The sequence below is a fragment of the Chelon labrosus genome, assembly GCF_963514085.1.
Source record: "Chelon labrosus genome assembly, chromosome: 17".
Classification (NCBI taxonomy): domain Eukaryota; kingdom Metazoa; phylum Chordata; class Actinopteri; order Mugiliformes; family Mugilidae; genus Chelon; species Chelon labrosus.
Genome location: NC_140350.1, coordinates 25,477,525 through 25,496,361, shown reverse-complemented (window position 1 = coordinate 25,496,361; position 18,837 = coordinate 25,477,525). Strand labels below are relative to the sequence as shown.

At 43.7% G+C, this 18,837-nt stretch overlaps 1 protein-coding gene across 2 annotated transcripts in view; it reads right to left on the bottom strand.

Moving 5' to 3' along the window:
• The window catches only part of sgcd (sarcoglycan, delta (dystrophin-associated glycoprotein)), a 133,242-nt gene that overhangs the window by 10,842 nt on the left and 103,563 nt on the right, over positions 1 to 18,837 (bottom strand). For both annotated transcript variants that reach the window (XM_084564843.1, XM_084564842.1), the window contains one exon: positions 12,393 to 12,465. In XM_084564843.1, coding sequence (XP_084420969.1) covers positions 12,393 to 12,465 — 73 coding nt within the window. The remainder of the gene's footprint in view (positions 1 to 12,392; positions 12,466 to 18,837) is intronic.

The following is an 18,837-nucleotide window of genomic DNA, read 5'->3' as shown; positions in this document are numbered from 1 at the left end:
ATTCTTTAATTTGCCCCAAACAGCCTAATTAGACTCTAACAAGGCCCTGTAAACTAAAGTAATGATTCTGGAGCAGTCTGTTTTATAAGCCAGTTTAATACTTGTGCACATTGCAGAAGAGATGTTTATCACTTTTACCAATAACACTGTGAACACGCTCCAGGTGATAGAACCACCTCTACTCTCGTTTTATGAATATTCACGTCCATGAACAGACGGCTGTGTAGAGCTCTGTACAGGTGAGAGGAACGCCCACGGTCAATTATCACTTCACCACAAACAGCTGATGAATACGTTTAGTCAAGTGATTTACACTGAACGCTGAATCTGTGCTACACCGAGGGCTGCTCCACCTCGTTCCATTCCTTTAGTGATTTACATCAGCCTGATGTTTGCACATTTCATGGAGCAGCTTTGTCAGCCCTTTGGAGAAGCAGTCGACCAATCAGAGTGTCGGGTTACAGCCATGAATGACAGAGTTCAAATAAGCTATGCAGCTCTAAAATCAGCACATTTCTGCATCTGCTGTGGAAACTAACAGAAAATAACGTCTATAAGGTGGATCTGAGGGGCCGTACTAACTGGTTAACACACATATGAGGAAAATGAGTCAATGATTTGATTTAGAAATATTAAATAATACTAAATGTGGCTCAGTCTGACGATTTGATTGGACAGGCTGATCTTTGTCGGCGCAGAATAAGTTTCCAACGGAGAGACTCCAGACCAACTTTATGCCAATAAATGCAAACGGGAACTTCGGTTCTTCCAGGATGGTGCATTTAAGATGCATGTGCTGTCACTGCAGTGTGTCCACTGGAGCGGTCAGTTTTACTCTTTAAAGCCAACACATGAGAATCCGATGATCTCCAAGCCCAAAGCAGCGTTCACCCCGACTCATCTCAGCCACTGATCACCTGTTAGAAACACAGCCGTGCCTCCAGTACCTCGACTGCGTGGCGTCAGAACGAAGAGAAACGTGTCGACAAGAATAAAACGGAAACGCTTGAAGATCCGCAGCGTGAATGGAGCGTAATATGAGCGGATCTGACAGCACAGCCCACCTGCACGCTGTGGCAGTTTGCAGATTTCTGTGAGAGGATTAAAAATCAGCCCACTCCTCTTCACATCCTGACAGAAACACTCAGAGCCACGAGCCGATCGTTACGGGAAGCAGCAAAGAACCATTCAGACGACTCAGGCCAGCGGAGGAGCTCTCTGCAGACTTCCTGTCTTCCTGTCACAACGCCGGCTCTGGATAAAACAGTGATTCTGATTTATTTTATTTTGTCAAAGGGAAGGTTTTTTATAGATATTACACATCCTGCATTTAACTGGGAGCTGTGTGCTTTTATTCATAGAGAGGAGAAGCAGCTATAAAGATCCAGTTTATGTGCACACATCCATTATAGGGACTCACTGTCAGCTGTAGAGGGCTGGGTAGGTAAGAACACATCTACTGGACTTCACTCCTGTACCATGACACTTTAACTAGTCACTGATCATGTGACAATAACAACATGGACGCCTCCTAGAAGACAGGTGAGGAGTCCAGTGGGTCGTTGCAGCAAACTAGCAGCGGTTCATCAAGTGTGTGGAAATACTTCACATGCAAAATGTAAAATATGTAAGTCAGTCCTGAAATACAGCTAAAGTACTACTTAAATGTAGTATAGAGCTCCGGTAGCTGACGTCACCCTGCAGCAGCAATCACAACACCGCCATATTGGAAAGCATGCTTTGTTAATTTCTACTCGGTTGACAACTAACTAACTTGTCCTTGTACCAGTTAGATCCAAAAATGGTCGACAGCTGTTGTGTCCCAGGATGTCAGAATAGTCGGCGACAAGCAAAGAGGAAATCGTTTAATAGGATTCCCAAAGATCCTACGAGACGTCAGATGTGGATTACTGCAACAAAACGAGAAAACAGAGCGGTGGGATCCCTCAAGAAACAGGTTTGTCCTGCGTAGCGATCACTTTCTATCATGTCTTGTTTATTTAGCATGTTTTTAACACCATGTCCAACAGATTTCTGTTCATAGAGGCCAGTTAGGCTGATGTTTATAACGTGGATTACAAAGAGCTGTTGCTCATTCAGCACTAAAACTACTCACAATGGAGCAGGACCAAGGAAAGTTAATGAGGTAGTTATATATGTATATATATATCTGGATACTACAGGTCAGGAACATTGTTCACGCCGACTGATTCAATGCTCGATAAAAGCACAGCTGGGGCATGATAAGGGTCTGTGATATAGAATCTGTGGAGTTTTACCTTCTACTGGTCATTGTCTGTCTGTTTAAAGTGGCAGTAAACTGTGACGCTGGAGTTTTCCTGCCAATATGGCGCCGTCAACAAAAAACGTTACGTGACACCCGGCGCTCTACAGTAACCCTGTGTATGTGTAAATAATGCTGATATGAAACATAACCAGACACAGACTGAAAGCTGCTGGGACGGTGTGTTTGTTACAAACAGGAAAACAACATCAAATGAATTAAATGTACCAGTGATGAGACTCTGGCTGACACGCTGTGACTTACTGTTATATTCTGAAGCGTCCCAGTAAACGTTCAGGTTAATTGTAATGAGCTATTTCACATTTCAAATCATTACTGAGCTACAGTCACTCACACATCATGAGTCTAGTTGTTGCTGCTCCAGTAGAACAGAGGAAAGAAACGAAGGCCGAGCGCTAATGAGCAAATACCAAATTAAAACTTTAATCTTCTCTGCTTCACCCTTTGCTCGCGGCTCACAGAGGGTTAAGCCTTAACACATATTAATTACAGTGTGTGTAATATGGTGATTAATTAAAAACTATAACAGCTCATCATTGTGGTTGTTTGATTCTGACACCGTGTTCAGTCTTTATGATAAGACCGTTTAAAATAAGTGCTCAATTATGTGGGATTGATTTGCAGCAGCCAGCGCTTGGATCACCTCCTCTCCTCTGAGCTCCTGAACACATCACACCAATCAGTCAGCTGATCAGACGCTTTCTGTGTCGGAGCTGTTCCCTGCATCCACACCGCTGACTCAGTCTATTAGTATTCGTGCTGAGCGGTGTCACCGGAGAGCAAATAAAAGCAGATTAGAGCCGACGCAATTTAAAAACGTTGTATCTGGACACGAAGAGAGCACAGACAAGGCTTTAATCTGAGGCTTTGATCCCACGGGCGTTGTGGTGGGAATACTGACCTCAGATCTGCACAAGAAGCCTCCTCTCTCAGTCTGGAGGGAACTGGATGATGGATATCTTCAAATGTCCAAGAACTTAGTGTTCTGGACAAATATATGTCTAACAACACGCTGTGGAGAACTATTAAATGCTACTGGTGGTGCTGAGGTGCTGCCTGTTTTTATACAGACTATACATATCTGCAGCTCAGTATGTAGCACATGAGTTGCAGGTCTTTGCTCTTCACCACCTCAGCGGTGAACAGAGAAGTCTCTTTAACATTCACAGAAACTCTGGAAGCATTTCCAGATGGGGAGTATAAAACTCTGGCTCCACCATTACTCCCTCTAAAGGCCACCCTCCTGCCTCACCCTCCCCCGTCTTCCCAGGTTGCTCCTCGGGGAGACAGGCAATGAAATATTTCTCTCCCAGACTTGTTCTCTTATTCATTTCCTCTTCGCCGGTGCTGTGAATTGGAACTTTGTCTCCTCTCTCCATTTCCTCGGCTCTTATTTCAGTCTAATATAAACAGTCACTGGAAGCTAAGTATGTACGAAATGGACTTTAAAAGAAGAGAATGAAGTCTAAAAAGTAATCTCAGTCATTAGTGTTGAGCTCTGGTAAGATGTTCTCAGGACATCTGTGCTCTTTCTATGTGTTTTAAAGCTGTATGCTGTAGCTGCAGCCATATCTGCATGCTGTCACGTCTATAGCTGCTTCTATAACCGCTTTTTCACATCCTCAGGTCTTTCCTCTGTCTTTTCTTGGCAGCGCTTCATATCTACAAGAAGGATCAAAGGTTAATAGCTTTTCATGCTTCCTCCTCATATTGTTCGCCTTCAGTTAACAGTGAATGAAAGTGTAAACCGTAAAACCACAATCTGAAACCTGCAAGCAGCATTCATACTCTCCCTAAACGAGACTTCTTTGTCCTTGGCGTCGACGCCTGTTCCTGCTGAACGCGGTGGTCAGGACTGTTTGCCGTCGCAAATATAGAAGCTGTGGTGAGATGAAATGGGCCGCCGTCGTGCCACGTAGAAAATCACAGGTTAAATGGCAATCTGGCGTGATAAGAGAGCAGCTGATTGCTTTGCAGGGCTTTCTGAGCAGCTGAGCAGACGACCAGAACTCAGCGTTGGGGAGCGCTCTGTCCTCTCAATTACCGAGGTGTGGAGGACAGCGAGGCCAGGGAGGAAAAAGAAAAGAGCTGCTGTGATATCAGAGAGGTGGAAATAAGTGGAGTGGATGTGGTGGCTTAATGCTCAGAGGTGATACAGGTGGAGGTCAGGAGACGGTCCACCTCGACTCGGGATCTCTTTTCTAATCTGCTGAATAAATGATTTTTTTATTATCAGTTCATTTGTTGGAGTGAAATTCTTCTCTTCGCTTCGTCAGACTCTGCCTACGCTCAGGGTCAGAGGTAAGAATGGAACAAGAAGGAGGAAGACGTGAGAGGAGGACAAGGTGCTGGATGAGAGGACGGAGACAAATGATAAGATCAAGGTAAGAGAGGCGGGGGGGAGGGGTGAAGATGGAGAGAGAAGATGAGAGGACAGTTAGGTGAGAGGGGACAGTAAGGGATGATGCGAGGGCAGAGACAAAGAGATGAGGAGAAAAGAGACAGAGCTTAAGGCAACATTATGGAATCTGATTTCTACAGAGATCACAGCGACAAGTTAACGTCTTCTCTGCTACGATGAACTGATCAAACGTCTGATTTTAACCTCCCTGTCTTAGATAAAACATTAAAGGTGATGCAAGAATCAGAGGATGTTCTCCCCACTCTGTCCTCCAGCCCCAGATATGAGGTCTGCTTTGTCACGTCCTGGCCTCTGGACCGGAGCAGCACAACAAAGTGGCCCCGGGCCCCCAGAGGAAGGACCACCAGCTGGCTCCATGCTATGTATGCTGGCACCAGTGGACACACACTTGTTCTCTAATCAGGACAACAAAAGGCCCAAGTAGCACGAGTCTACCTCTGTGCACCGTCCACAGGTGGAGACAGAGACAGACTTCTCTGCAGGTCATACTGTAGATGAGAAGAAGACTGGTTTTGGTTTCCTCAGCTACTGGAAGCTAATTAAGAAGTAAATAAATAAAGACTCTTTCTTTCTGTCAGCCTACCGGAATTTGTTTTGTGGCTTTTATTTTCAAACTTGTTGGTGTTCTGTGAACATTTTACTTTTTTTTTTTTAGTTTCTTATATTTGTGGAGCATATTTCATGCATAGAAAGGAGTTAAAATATTTTTGAAGTGGCATCAGACATACTCTGTGCTCTGTCTAAAGCCGTTGTGATGATCAATTTGGGAGTAGAACTGAGGCTTCAGGCTGTGGACAGGTCAACACCTTGACCACCTTCCTAATATAGTGGTGACTCATCAGAGAATGGACATGGGCCTTCTGAGGGTGTCCTGTTGTTAGTGGGGGGTCTTTGAGGGGAGGGGCCTCTGTGGATCATCCCACAGATGCTTGATCAGTTTGGGGTCTAGTGAATCTGGAGGCCAGGTCAACACCTTGTGCTGTTCTTCATGTTTTTTTTTTTTTAGTTGTTCCTAAAGTGTTTTTGTGTGTGTGTCTGTGTCAGGCTGCATCCTGCTGGGGATGGCTGCTGCCATCAAGGAGTGTCATTGCTATGGGGTGGGGGTGCCTGGTCTGGTCTAGGTGGGTGCTACATGTCTAAGTAACATCCACACCAATGAATGCCAGGTCCAGAAGTTTCCCAGCAGAACACTGAACTGTCACAAGATGGTTTAAATGTTATTAACTTCTGCTTTATTTGCTTGTTGATTCAGTGAAGATGTTTGATCGTAGCTGAAGCTTTATCTGTGAATCTGTAACCGCTGGACAGACTGACACTAGTACTACTACTAGTACTACTACTAGTACTACTTTAAAATTAGTTTTTAAATATGAACATGCAAAACACTGAAAGAATCAGTACAACTAGACTAAAGTAGACTTCCTGGAAGGGAAACTGGGTCAGAGTAGTTTGTGTCTGAATGATTGATGATAGCATGCTGTACTGCGCCGTACGACACTGAACTGCGCCTCCTGCTGCGTGTTTTTTTTTTTTTTTTTGCACGTCTCTCATCGCAGCGCTAAAAAGTGTCCATACAGGAAGAGTGGTGGGACAAACCTCACCAGACTGAGTCTCTGTGAGTCAATCAAACTTTGTATGATGTGAAAACTTCCAACATCTCTGCTCACGGAGGAGTCGCATCTCATTTCACCTCAGGAATAAAACGAAACAACAAAACTCACTGCTGCTTCCATCTCTCTCTGTCCCACATTCACTTCATTTCTGTTCCTTTGATCTGTGCTTAAAAGCTCTGGATATAAATGAAGCTACTCTCATAAAGGCGTTGGTCTGATGCAAGGACACATCCTGTTGCCAAGGCATCACGACGCTCATGGATATGACTCTTATGGTCCCGTAAAGAAGTGACAGCTCTGGGAGGGAGGGGGGCGTCTGGATGTGTGTGTGTGTGTGTGTGTGTGTGTGTGTGTGCGTGTGTTATGGGTTAATATGACATCCACAGTAGGATCTGAGTCCTCGATTGCTACCTGCCAAAGGGGCCGTGGAGAGATTAGTGTGAGATGAATTTTAGCCATGCTCCAACGACTTCACTCCCCGTCTCTGACATAATTGGAGACTTGGGGCAGTATTTCATTCACAATTGGCTGGTTGTCACCAAAGATGCATAAGCAAGGGTGAGGGAGTGGAGAGAGAGACAAAAATAAAACATTTGCGTAGCCTGTCAGATGATATGGACGGTGATATGATGAGGGGCTTTGGAGCGTCGCTCAGGAATAATCGGTGCATCGCTGACGGGACGTTTTTCTTTAATGATTTGAAATGATGATTGTTAGATTCACGGTTCATCTTGATGCACACGCCACTGAAACACTGTTATTAGATATTTGCCATCACAGTCCTTTTCTCCCGTCTCTCCGTCACATGCAGCTCTTTTTATTTCTCCGTCTCATTCTGATCTTCTGTTGTTTTTTTTTTGTCACTCTCCGTCCTTTTAAACACTTCATTGTCGCTCACGACTCTTTTGTTCTCGCTCCTTCTTGTTCTTTAATCTTTTCACTCTGTACCTTTGTCATCTCTTTGCCTCCCTCTTCTAGATTTTCTCATTTTCACTTCACAGTCTTTCTTCCTCTTCTTCTCTCTCTGCTTTTCTTTCACTTCAGATCAAAGGACATCATTGTGCTGCGTCGAGAGAAACATCAGTCGCAGAAACAGTCGTGGTGATAATTTTCCAACGAGCGTTTGGGCCTGGTGTCTGTGGATCAGGTTTAAACTGGTTCAGTGGCCACAGCTTTCCACCTGCTGATGTTTTAGATGAAGAGTTCAGTTGTTAGCATCTGAGAACAACCGTTAGCCTTTCAATGCTTTCCTGTATTCCAGCTCTGAGACAGAAAGTGTTGCTAGCAGCCAGCTCTACGACGTCCAGACAAAGGTCTAGTACCAAAATGTGTTTGTTAGACGAAGTCAGATAAACGGGACAAGATGTTTTCTACAAGTATGTTATTGCAAAGTAGTGATGGACAATAGTGACAACAGAAGTTGATGTCATTTGTAGAAAATGGGTTGGTGTTTTTGTGTTTTTACCAAACTGTAGTACATTCTGTAACTTCAGCTTGGTTTAGTGACTTTAAATCATTTTTATGCCTTTAATATATTTATTCTTATTTTTTTATTTTCTCTACCTTATTCTATTTTCCATCTAACTTGTATTTTTAAACTCTAAATACTTGGGAACACTCAACTATATTTCCTTAAAGTGTTTTGATCGATACAGAAAAAAAAAAATACCACTGGACGCAACTGGGTGATCCTAAAACCAAGACATTTTGTTGCTTTGTTATTGCTAACAGTAGCTCTTCCTAGCTTCCTAGCCTCCCAGCTAACAGTAGCTCTTCTTAGCTTCCTAGCCTCCCAGCTAACAGTAGCTCTTCTTAGCTTCCTAGCCTCCCAGCTAACAGTATCTCTTCTTAGCTTCCTAGCCTCCCAGCTAACAGTATCTCTTCTTAGCTTCCCAGCTAGCAGTAGCTCTTCCCAGCCTCCCAGCTAACAGTAGCTCTTCCTAGCCTCCCAGCTAACAGTAGCTCTTCTTAGCTTCCTAGCCTCCCAGCTAGCAGTAGCTCTTCCTAGCCTCCCAGCTAACAGTAGCTCTTCCTAGCCTCCCAGCTAGCAGTAGCTCTTCCTAGCCTCCCAGCTAACAGTAGCTCTTCCTAGTTTCCTAGCCTCCCAGCTAACAGTAGCTCTTCTTAGCTTCCTAGCCTCCCAGCTAACAGTAGCTCTTCCTAGCTTCCTAGCCTCCCAGCTAACAGTAGCTCTTCTTAGCTTCCTAGCCTCCCAGCTAACAGTAGCTCTTCTTAGCTTCCTAGCCTCCCAGCTAACAGTAGCTCTTCCTGTTTCTTCTTATGAAGAGTTATTTCCTCTCATGTGACATTTAAGACATTCACAACAATTGCCTTAATCGCTGTTAATTATTTGTCCTTGTAACTTATTGTGCTGTCAGTGTCTTTTACAACAGAAGCGATAGCAGACTCTAAACAGCACTCTTCTACGACATTAGCCATTTTGTTGTAAATAAATTCTACTCCATGCTCCTCAGGTGACATATACGCCTACATTCCTCTGTCCATCACCACATTAAGCCGAACCCAAATGATTGGATTGGCCCAGCAGATCCTTGTTGGAGCAGAATCAGTCCAGAGTAGCACCGTAACTGTCACCAACACAGATTCTCATAAAAGCAATTTGACTGCTCAACTTAAAGGTCCAGTATCAGGACACAGACTGCCTCCAGCTGAACAGTCCTTCTATGATCCATATCCCTTTGAGTTGGAGAATCTACAGAGGCCATCAAGGCAGCGTAAGAACATAAAAGTCAATCTCTCGAGTCTAAGTTTGTTTGTTTGTTCCAAAGAAGCAACTCCAGAACAAACTTTCTGCCGCAAATACTTTGTGGGTGGAGGACGTTGGGCCGGTCTCTAGGCTCACATCTGACAGAACGTTCCAGAGTAGACTAGTGCTCCTGTAGACGGAAGGTTGGTGGATCTGCTGAAAATGACTCAAAGGCAACTTAACATGTGCAACTGGAGAGGGAGACATCAGCCAGTCCTGAGGTCGAATCAGGTTGAATAAGCTTTAAGCCCTTTTCTCCCCGTCCTCCATCTCATTTTCGATTCCATCACAAACATCCCTCCCTCCCTCCCTCCCTCTCCCCTCTCTCCCTCTCTCCCTCCCTCCACTGACAAACTAGATCTCTGTCTCACTCACTTTCTGCTCTGATTGACTGTCATCACGTCTGACAGCCGAGGAGGGAGAAAGATGATAAACAAGACATTTACACCAAGGAGACGTCCACACATCACAGCAGACATCCACCGTGGAGCAGTGGAGGGGAACGAGGGCGGACCAGGCCACCTTGTGACACCTGTCCACCTTAAAGAGAAACTCAACCAAAGCTCTTCTGATCATTACAAAAGACATTGAAGCGTGGACATCGCTGACTCGTAGGAGGGAGTTCTCGGTGCCAGGGTGTCAAACCACTTTTACCCATGGGACTTTACCTCGTGGGTGTCCCGTGTGGGGCCATTACCTCAGCACTCTGTGTTGGTTTAAGGCACTAAAACTATCTGGTTAGGGTGAGGAAAAGATCAAGATTAAAAAGAGAAGAACTTCTCTGTGATAAAACGTCATTTATGGAGGGTTTGGGAGATGTAAATAGTGGCATTATTTCAGGTTAATTCGACATTTAATAATACATAATTTCAAAATAATTTAAGACGTATTAATAAGAACAACTGTTCCCAGGTTTTGGAAAATCCTCCATCAGCAGAAGACTAAAGCTTAGGCTTTTTAAATCCTACCTGATTTTGACATCAGGATGCATGAATGTCTTTTCTTTAAAGAGAACCCTGAGGTGAGATTTTTCCTTTTCATAAAAGATAACCTCTTCCACCTATGATTTGTGTTTGGTATTATATTCGAGTTTAAGGCAATTTGCAGAAAACATTTCTGGTATTTTTATTTTTTAATTTTTTTGTAACACTCTTTTCCAAACAGGATCCTTTGATGACTTTTTAATTTGCCATTTAGTTGGAAAAAAATAAATGTTTCCGTCCTTGTTGAGATGCACTTAACCGTTCGTGACTCTGAATTGGTAAATATATGTTAAAAAGGATATAATGATGGTTATTTAACCGTGTTTTAATTAAAAGACAGTTATTACCAAGTGAAGCTCTGCAAAATTAGGCTGCACGAATCACACATAAATATAAAAACATTTCACTAATGTGGAATAAATTAATGCATATTTTAGGATGACATTTTAATCTTTTAAATAATGAGTTTAATGAAACCAGAATAACCAGTATCGTGGCAGGCGTAATGCAAAACATGCATCATAAAAAAGCATTACAGTAAAGATTGAGGTACATTAACACAAACAATATATATATTCTGTATCATATTTGATCCACAAGCTTTAAACTTGATTTTACTATAATGTTTAAAGTAAAGTAAGTACTCATATTATTTCAAATTTCAAACTTCTGAAAAGTCAATTCTTGAAAGCAGCCATATTGGAAATGGCTGCCAAAAGCCTGCTGCTGACTGCAGAGCATGGATACATCCAGCAGGGGGCAGATGACAAGTATCAAATAGACATTAAGTGGTTTCTCAGGTAAACACTGATTATGTTGGTTCTGTTTTGTTCTCTCTGGTTTCTCTCTTATCTGACGCCTCCCTCTTCATTTCCCCTGATGCAGGATATGTTGCTCTGATGTCTGATTTTGATGAACAGCTAAGTGTTGATGTGGAAATAGAGTGGGGCTGATAAAAAAAGAAAAATGGAAGATGGAGTGAGATAAGAGCTGCTGCTCTCTAGGATTATCTGACCCAGTGCTGATTCAGACTTCTGCTGGATGGGACTCTCCATTTAAAACCTGTCTCTTTAGCAGCTTCCACCCTTTTGTCTCTCCAGTCAAATGCATCATTTATACACATAAGGACACAATATGATTTTTAAGGATAAATTTAAGCACAATATTATCAAATCAAAAAACACGAAGGCTTTGTTTGGATACAGTGCAGACTTGTCCTTTGGGCAAAATGCTGTTTGGATAAGGAGCCAATAAATGCATATAATGAATTAAATACCATTAGTGAAGCTTCTGTGCTCCATCAATTATCCACGCGACATAAATTTAAACACTGGCAGAAATATCATGTGTATGCCCAAGTGTGTGAGTACAGGCCAGCTGAATAGATGTTTAATTGGACCTGCTGGGAACTAACACAAGTCAGGAAAACATTTACTGGAGGAGGTCACTGAGGGATGCAGGAATATTGAAAACAGTCACTGCATAATACCTTTTTTAAAAAAAAATAAATTCTGGAATTACCTTTGCTGCCGTCAACAAAGTGAACACATTATCCTCTGCTGTAATCATCAATCAGCTGTGATAAAGGAGTCCTTCCTCTCATATTTTAAACAGGAACACAGTGAAATAAATGTTGCACGAAACCAAACACTGTTTTATGTGTTTAATTTCTTCAAACCAGTTGTTTTATGCACAGTTCTATTCTTCTTTCTCTCTGTTGTGAGTACAAGTCATTTTCAATTAAAGTTGGCGATTAGAAGCTACAGACTGAGAGCTACTATTAGCTGGGAGGCTAAGAAGCTAGTTTAGTTTACTTAGTGACTTCAGTTTCTCTGCTCTGATTCTCTAAGCTGATCAGTCAGAGATCTCTTTCCGTCACCGATCCAACATGAAGAACTGACTGAAAAGCTGCCGACAGGAATCTGACTGGCAGCGACAGAGCTGGACATAAACTAGGGCCAAGACAGACCAACATTAAGACTGTATTTGATCAATCAGACCCAGAGGCCAGAAATATTCAGGTCTTTAGCAGAGAAGACTGATAAACCAGCAAATACTTGGATTTCAGTAGCTGGAGCCAGAGGTTCCCTCCACTTCTGCTGACAGTAATGTTGTATTGATTGACTAATTGTTTAAACTCCAAACTGATGCAGAGAGCGTGTAGAAAGATGTTTTGCAGACTGCATGTGTACTTTCATGTCTCAGGAACATTTTAGTGTGTTAGATGACATTTAACATTTCACATGGACTCATGTCACACATGTGTTAATGTACTGCAGGTGTCCATGTGTCCAAGACTCACCGTAGCTCTTTGAACGGCTCGGCCCTGACATGCGGCGTCTCCAACGATTTGCTGAACACGGCTCCTTCGGCCCCTGAAATCACAGAACACAAAATAAACACGGGAGGTCCCACGTCAATAGGAACCACAAACTCCTCCCGCACCGATCAATGGACATAATCACTGCGCAGATCTATACGGCTCCAGTCAGCATGCATGGCGGCCCTCGCCTCGCCTCGCCACGCTGATAACATGGACTCGCACACATTTGAGATGGAAGAATGCTCTGCTGGAATACCATGAGGCTGTTTCACAACTAGAACCAGACACACTGACTGCTTGGGATAATGAAAACTCGAGGTCGTGCTCATTTCTGCAGTGACGGCTGTTTGGATTTCAATCTGGTGCTTTGATTCAGAGGGAGTATAAAGGTTCACAGTAAAAAGCAACAGGACAATGTATACTGAATGAAAATGTTGGATAAAACTTATGATGAATCAAAAGCCAGAGTACCTAAATCACCTGTCACATGACTTGGTGGATTGTGATGAAGTATAAACATTACAGGTGGAACAGTAACACCCAGCTGGCCTTCACCCAGAGGCTTCGATCGACTGTCGCACCAATGCCGGAGGAAACCGATGCGTTCAGGTGCATCAGACAAACCAAGCACCAGGTGCAGATCAGTGGCCATGACTGAATGATTTTCAAAGCTGCTGGCGAGCCACACATCTCGCTTTGTGACACACACTCTTAAAAGTAACTTAGAACAAAGAGAAAGAAGTTCCCCCTGTCTCATGCAGTGTTTGTTGGCATTTAGCCTCAGTTCAGAGTGATGTTTGTGAAGGTGAAGGTTCAACGGTTTCAATCAACACGTCAAACTTTTGACGGCTCCATTATGAGACAGACATGATGAAGAGGTTTTCCAGTGACAGTGGAGTTTAACTGCCAAGACTTCCACGTCACTTGAAGACCCAAAAAGAACTTTTGACGACTGAATGGTAAGCTGCAGGAGGGACGTCACGATCGGTGTTAGGAGATTGGTATTGGGGCCGATGCAAGCATATAGGCCATAAATGAAAACCATGTCCCTGGCTAGCATCAAAGCTGCCAAAACAACGAAGAAGAGGAACTTAACATGTCCGTCGTGTGGAAGAAGTTTCCTCCAGTCAGTCAGTCAGCTGTTGGTCAGTAACTAGTGTAATGTGGATGTGTGGTGAGGTGGTAGTAGTTGATCATCTAAACAGAATCCATGGAGTCCACTCAGTCAAAGGCTGCACCCAAACAACAACAACAAACACTGAACGTTTAAAAGAAGAGAAAAGTTTCCTGGAGACAGCGTCAAGGAGAAACATCTTCCAGAGAGGGTTAGGGAGTTTATGGCAGCGTTGGATGACCAGAACATTTCTGGAGTAGAGAACACAAGGTACCAGCTACCCTCTCCACACTACATTAACTTTGACTGAAAGATTTATTGGACTGAATCCAGTCCACTCTAGGAGAAGACAAGGAAGACAAGGACAGACTTTAGGAAGCTACAGGAGACCAACTCCAGGAGAAGACAAGGAAGACAAGGACAGACTTTAGGAAGCTACAGGAGACCAACTCTAGGAGAAGACAAGGAAGACAAGGACAGACTTTAGGACGCTACAGGAGACCAACTCTAGGAGAAGACAAGGAAGACAAGGACAGACTTTAGGAAGACACAGGAGACCAACTCTAGGAGAAGACAAGGAAGACAAGGACAGACTTTAGGAAGACACAGGAGACCAACTCTAAGACATTTAGGATCAGATCAGAACTTGATTGACTCGATAGTCAATATTAAATGCCTGGGATCAGAGCTTGCTGCATGGACGTCAAACTAAAACTCTGCTTTTTCAGCTGTTTAACGTCTAACTTTGTATGTAACACTACACTGTGTTATTTTCAAAGATACCACCTCAGTAAATGAGGAGGATATATGCCACTGACTTTGAGAAAGTGAAGTGCTCGGTGCGTAAGCCACTGCAATCACATCTAAAAGAGGGAGTCCCACATGAGTGAGCTGGGGCACCACTTTGCATAAAGATATTTTATTTCCCTAACTTCCAACAGGTTGATCCGTGTAATGAAAAACTCCCCTAAAGGAACAGGAGTGTAAATAAAATCAGCCTGTTTAATACAAAAATACAATCAGACATGATTCTTTCCAGATGGCTTCAGTATGCTGTCGAGGAAACTGTGCTTGTGGCAGCGTTTCACCTGCTACCAAGGTGCCTAGAGGATGGAAATATAATATATAAAAAAAGAAAAAACAAGCTGAATCAAGGCCAACTGGACTTGTAGGGTTTGTTGAAGACTTTTCATCCGAGTAGCTGCTTCAGTTCTAAAACACTGGTGGGGCATTGGGGTTTTAATAGGAGCATATGTTGGTGTTGCCCATTAGAAACTCGTGCTGGCCATGCGAGTTGTGGTTGGATATACCCATAGGATGGGGATGCTAGGGCTGGCTTCCAGAACAATACCATGGTATAGTTTCTTGTTATTTTCATAAGCGAGTACTTGAAGACGAAGGAGGAGCCACCACAGTGAGCTGTCAGATGAAGAGCTGCAGCCCTCCAACCTCCTCAGCCAGGCAAACGACTGCTTTCATAAAATCAGTTTCTAACAAAATGACGGGAAGAGAACAATTACTGTCAAACTTCTTTATTAAAACTCCTCTGACTCTGGGACTGAACCTCATCTGTCATCACCACCAGCCTACTTTCAGACTCAGTGGTTGAGTTTCCCTGACGTCTCCGTTTACACTCCTGTTCCTCTGTGGAGTGTTTGTGAGGAAATAAAATATCCTTATGCAAAGTGATGCTGCAGCTCACCCACATGGGAAAGATAACTCTCCTCTTAATCACCGCTACAAGTGGAGCCACGTTTGTTCTCCTTTCTTTTCTCGCCCACATGGATTGAAGTGTTATTGAAAATGTTTGTAGGTACAAGATGTGAATAAGGCAGTACAAGCCACGACTACAGGCCCTGATGCTTTGAATCTGAGATGAAACTGAGCTCAAGTGTTGTAAAAAGAAACTAATCTTCATTTCCAGTAGCTCGTGACATTTAAATATCTGCCGCTCAGTTAGAGGCAGTGCGCCGACGGCATGAAGCTTCGTTGTGGAAGCTTCGTCGCATGTCACTCCCTCCTTCCACGGCGAAGAGAGTGAAGATAAAACAGAATCCTCCCGTTAGAAATCCAAGCTCTCATTTGGAATGAAAGGAACAAAAAAGCTCTCTGCTTTGCTTCTGGCTGTCACTCTGCCTTAACTCTCCAGTTTAAAGGATGAAGCCAGCGTCACTTTATTTCATTATACCACCGTTTTCATCCGCCACGTAGGAAGCTCAAACAGTGATGAATTCACAGGTAGCTCGGAGAAGAATCTGAAACTTTTTTTAAACTTAGAAATCACACAAACGGCTGCTTCTGATTTATTTTAATTTTCCTTCGTGCCATATTCAGATATGTCTGAAACACAAGAGGAAACACTTCTGCTGATGTTCACCACTGCTCCATCATTTTATACAAACCGTACCCACCACAGTCCAGGCTCTAAATCTGGACTGGGACGGGTTCAAAACACACAAGTGTAGTATTTCAGTTTGCTGAATTTAGTTTTGGTTAGATCCAAGATTTTTATTGAAGCCAGTTTCTGATAGACATTCATGTACGCACATTTAAGTAGCTTTAGTTATGACATACGATTAAAAGTGACAACCAAAGCCATTTGGATGTCATTATGGGATGTGTTTCAACCGATACAGAGAAAAAATACCTCTGTGCCAACTGGATCAGAGCAGCGGAGTATGTGGCATTAAGTGATTTAGACAGTCACAGGAGATGATTCTCATTAGAATCACTCAACTGTCAAAATACAAAGGAACCTATTGTACGTTAGTCTACCCTGAACTGAGTAGAAGAAGATGAACCAAGATGTCTCCACGTCTCCATGGTCTCTGTCCACATGGATTCCATCTTGGTTCATCTTGTTTTTCTACCTCCATGTTTCTGTCCCTCTTAGAAACTCCTCACCTGATGATTAGTCCAGGTGGAGCAGAGAGGATGGATTTAATCCAGCAGAGAGAAACCAGCTGATCAAGTGTCTATCAGATTATTAAAGGTTTACTCCACCACCTCTACATCTACAAACACCTTCATGTCTGCTCTGTGTTACATGACAAACACTTCAGATCAAAACAGTGTTTTAATCTCACACACGTCTTGGCCACAATAAGTTAGAAAACCAGCTCCTACAAATACCAGGCTCAGTATAAGGCCTAACATCAGTCAGTGATTTACTCCCATTAAAAAGCCACAGCTTATTAACACCGTGGCACCGAGGATGTTTTATATTTGTTTAGATTTCTATTCTGCTGCAGCGCTTCCAGCCAGGAGACCGTGACGTCTCCATTCTTGTGCACCTCCGTGAGTAGAACCTGATTTATCTGACTCTCTGATCAGCAGCTTCACATGAATACTGAGCAGAGAGCAGCGATACGTCACAGCTCTGACACGGCCGTGGACGGGTGGGACGGGTGGGGGTGGGGCTGGGGGCTGTGGTCGGATGGGAAAATAAATGTTGCCTTTAAAGATTAATGCAGCTGTGCGTCCATGTGCATCCATTTATGTGTTCATGCGTGTGCATCGGTGTATGTGTGTGTGTTTATGAGGTGGTAGTCAGACCGGGGGCAGATATCATCAGCTGTGGCCTGGAGTATCTCAGAGTGATGAAATACAGAGACACAGGAGAAAGTCCCTTCAGGAATAACTTCAGCTCCATACATGAACAACAAGCTCCAAAACCCCAAACCATGGATTCATCAATGACTGTGATCTTTAAAAACAGGCAGATCATTCCACAGCTGTGGGGCCCCGAACTGCAAACGCCCTGTGACCCTTTTGTTTTCAGCCGGGGCTCCTGGAACAGACAGTCGACCTCTGCCTGAGGACCTCAAGGTCTGTATAGTGCTAAAAGGTCAATGATACAGCCAAGAGGGCACGGCCACAAAAAAGCTACTGCAGCAGTGACGTGGTACTGATGAGTGACCAGACATTTGTCCTGATTTGGTTAAAGCTCAGATTATAGGACCCCTGAGGTGGTGTGGGTAAAGAGTCTGGATGGAGGAGTCTGGATAGAGGAGCCTAGATGGACACCACTCTAGAGCTGCAGGTCACCAAAGGTTTTATGCAGACGTGGGGAAAATTCAGACATGTGCAAATACTTAAAAGACTGGTGGAGCATACACTGATCAGCCACAACATTATGACCGGAGAAGTGAATAACATTGATCATCTTGTGACAGTTCAGTGTTCTGCTGGGAAACTTCTGGACCTGGCATTCATTGGTGTGGATGTTACTTAGACATGTAGCACCCACCTAGACCAGACCAGGCACCCCCACGAAGAACAGCACAAGGTGTTGACTTGGCCTCCAAATTCACTAGATCCCATACTGATCAAGTATCTGTGGGATGACCCACAGAGTTCACTGTAGGAACGTATGGACGTATAGATAATGACAGTAACCACTAATGGTGTAATTAACCACCAGTTAGACGTGCATCTCTAAACTCCCTCCGATGTAAATGATGATGGATGAGCGTAATCACGGGCACATGGACCTGAGACCTTTCAGTCAAAGTCCTCACCTGGTTCAGATTCTGCTTCTCTGAACATCTGCTGTTCTAACGTTCATGACACCCACCCTCATCCCGTCAGAGACAAACTCTCCTCTCGTCCCGTGAGATGAAACTGACATGTTCGGTGTGTTCTACAGTGATTTGGTGATAAATTGTGGTAATTAGCTCTCATGGTGTACCCGGTGTCCCTCAGTCAGTCTGCATCACATTTACTACAACTGCTCTTTACTGTCACATCACCCAGAATGACAGAGGAAGGTTTTTGTCTCGTTATGTGACATGAGTGCTAAGAGATGTCGATGCACCAAAAGCATGACGGCAGGGTTCACTATGTCCAGGTATCAACATGGTATCAGCCTGGGAGCCAGCTCTGATCTGACAGCACAGAAGAGTAACAGCATCATCATCTGAGCTCCGTGGAGTTTAATTAGTTCACAACAAAATGGACTTTGAGCTGAACCCCTCAGTCCCACGCTGCATCTCTAACCACTACCCCACAGGTCCCTCATAAACAACAGGTGGCAGCAATGTCCTGAAGTTACACTCATGTTTCTTCAGAAATTTCAGGTTGTTCATAAAATGTTTCGTTTGCATTAAAACAAAGGGAAAAGTCGTTATCTATAGGTTTTTATGCTGTTATGTGACTGGCCCGGCCCCCTTCAGATTAAAGTGGGCTGTATGTGGCCCCCGAAACGAGTCTGACACCCCTGGATTAGCAGATTAGCTCGTTAGATCCAAAAAAACAGAACCACACAGGACCAGGAGCTTTAATATTCACCCATTTAATATTTCTCTCTGT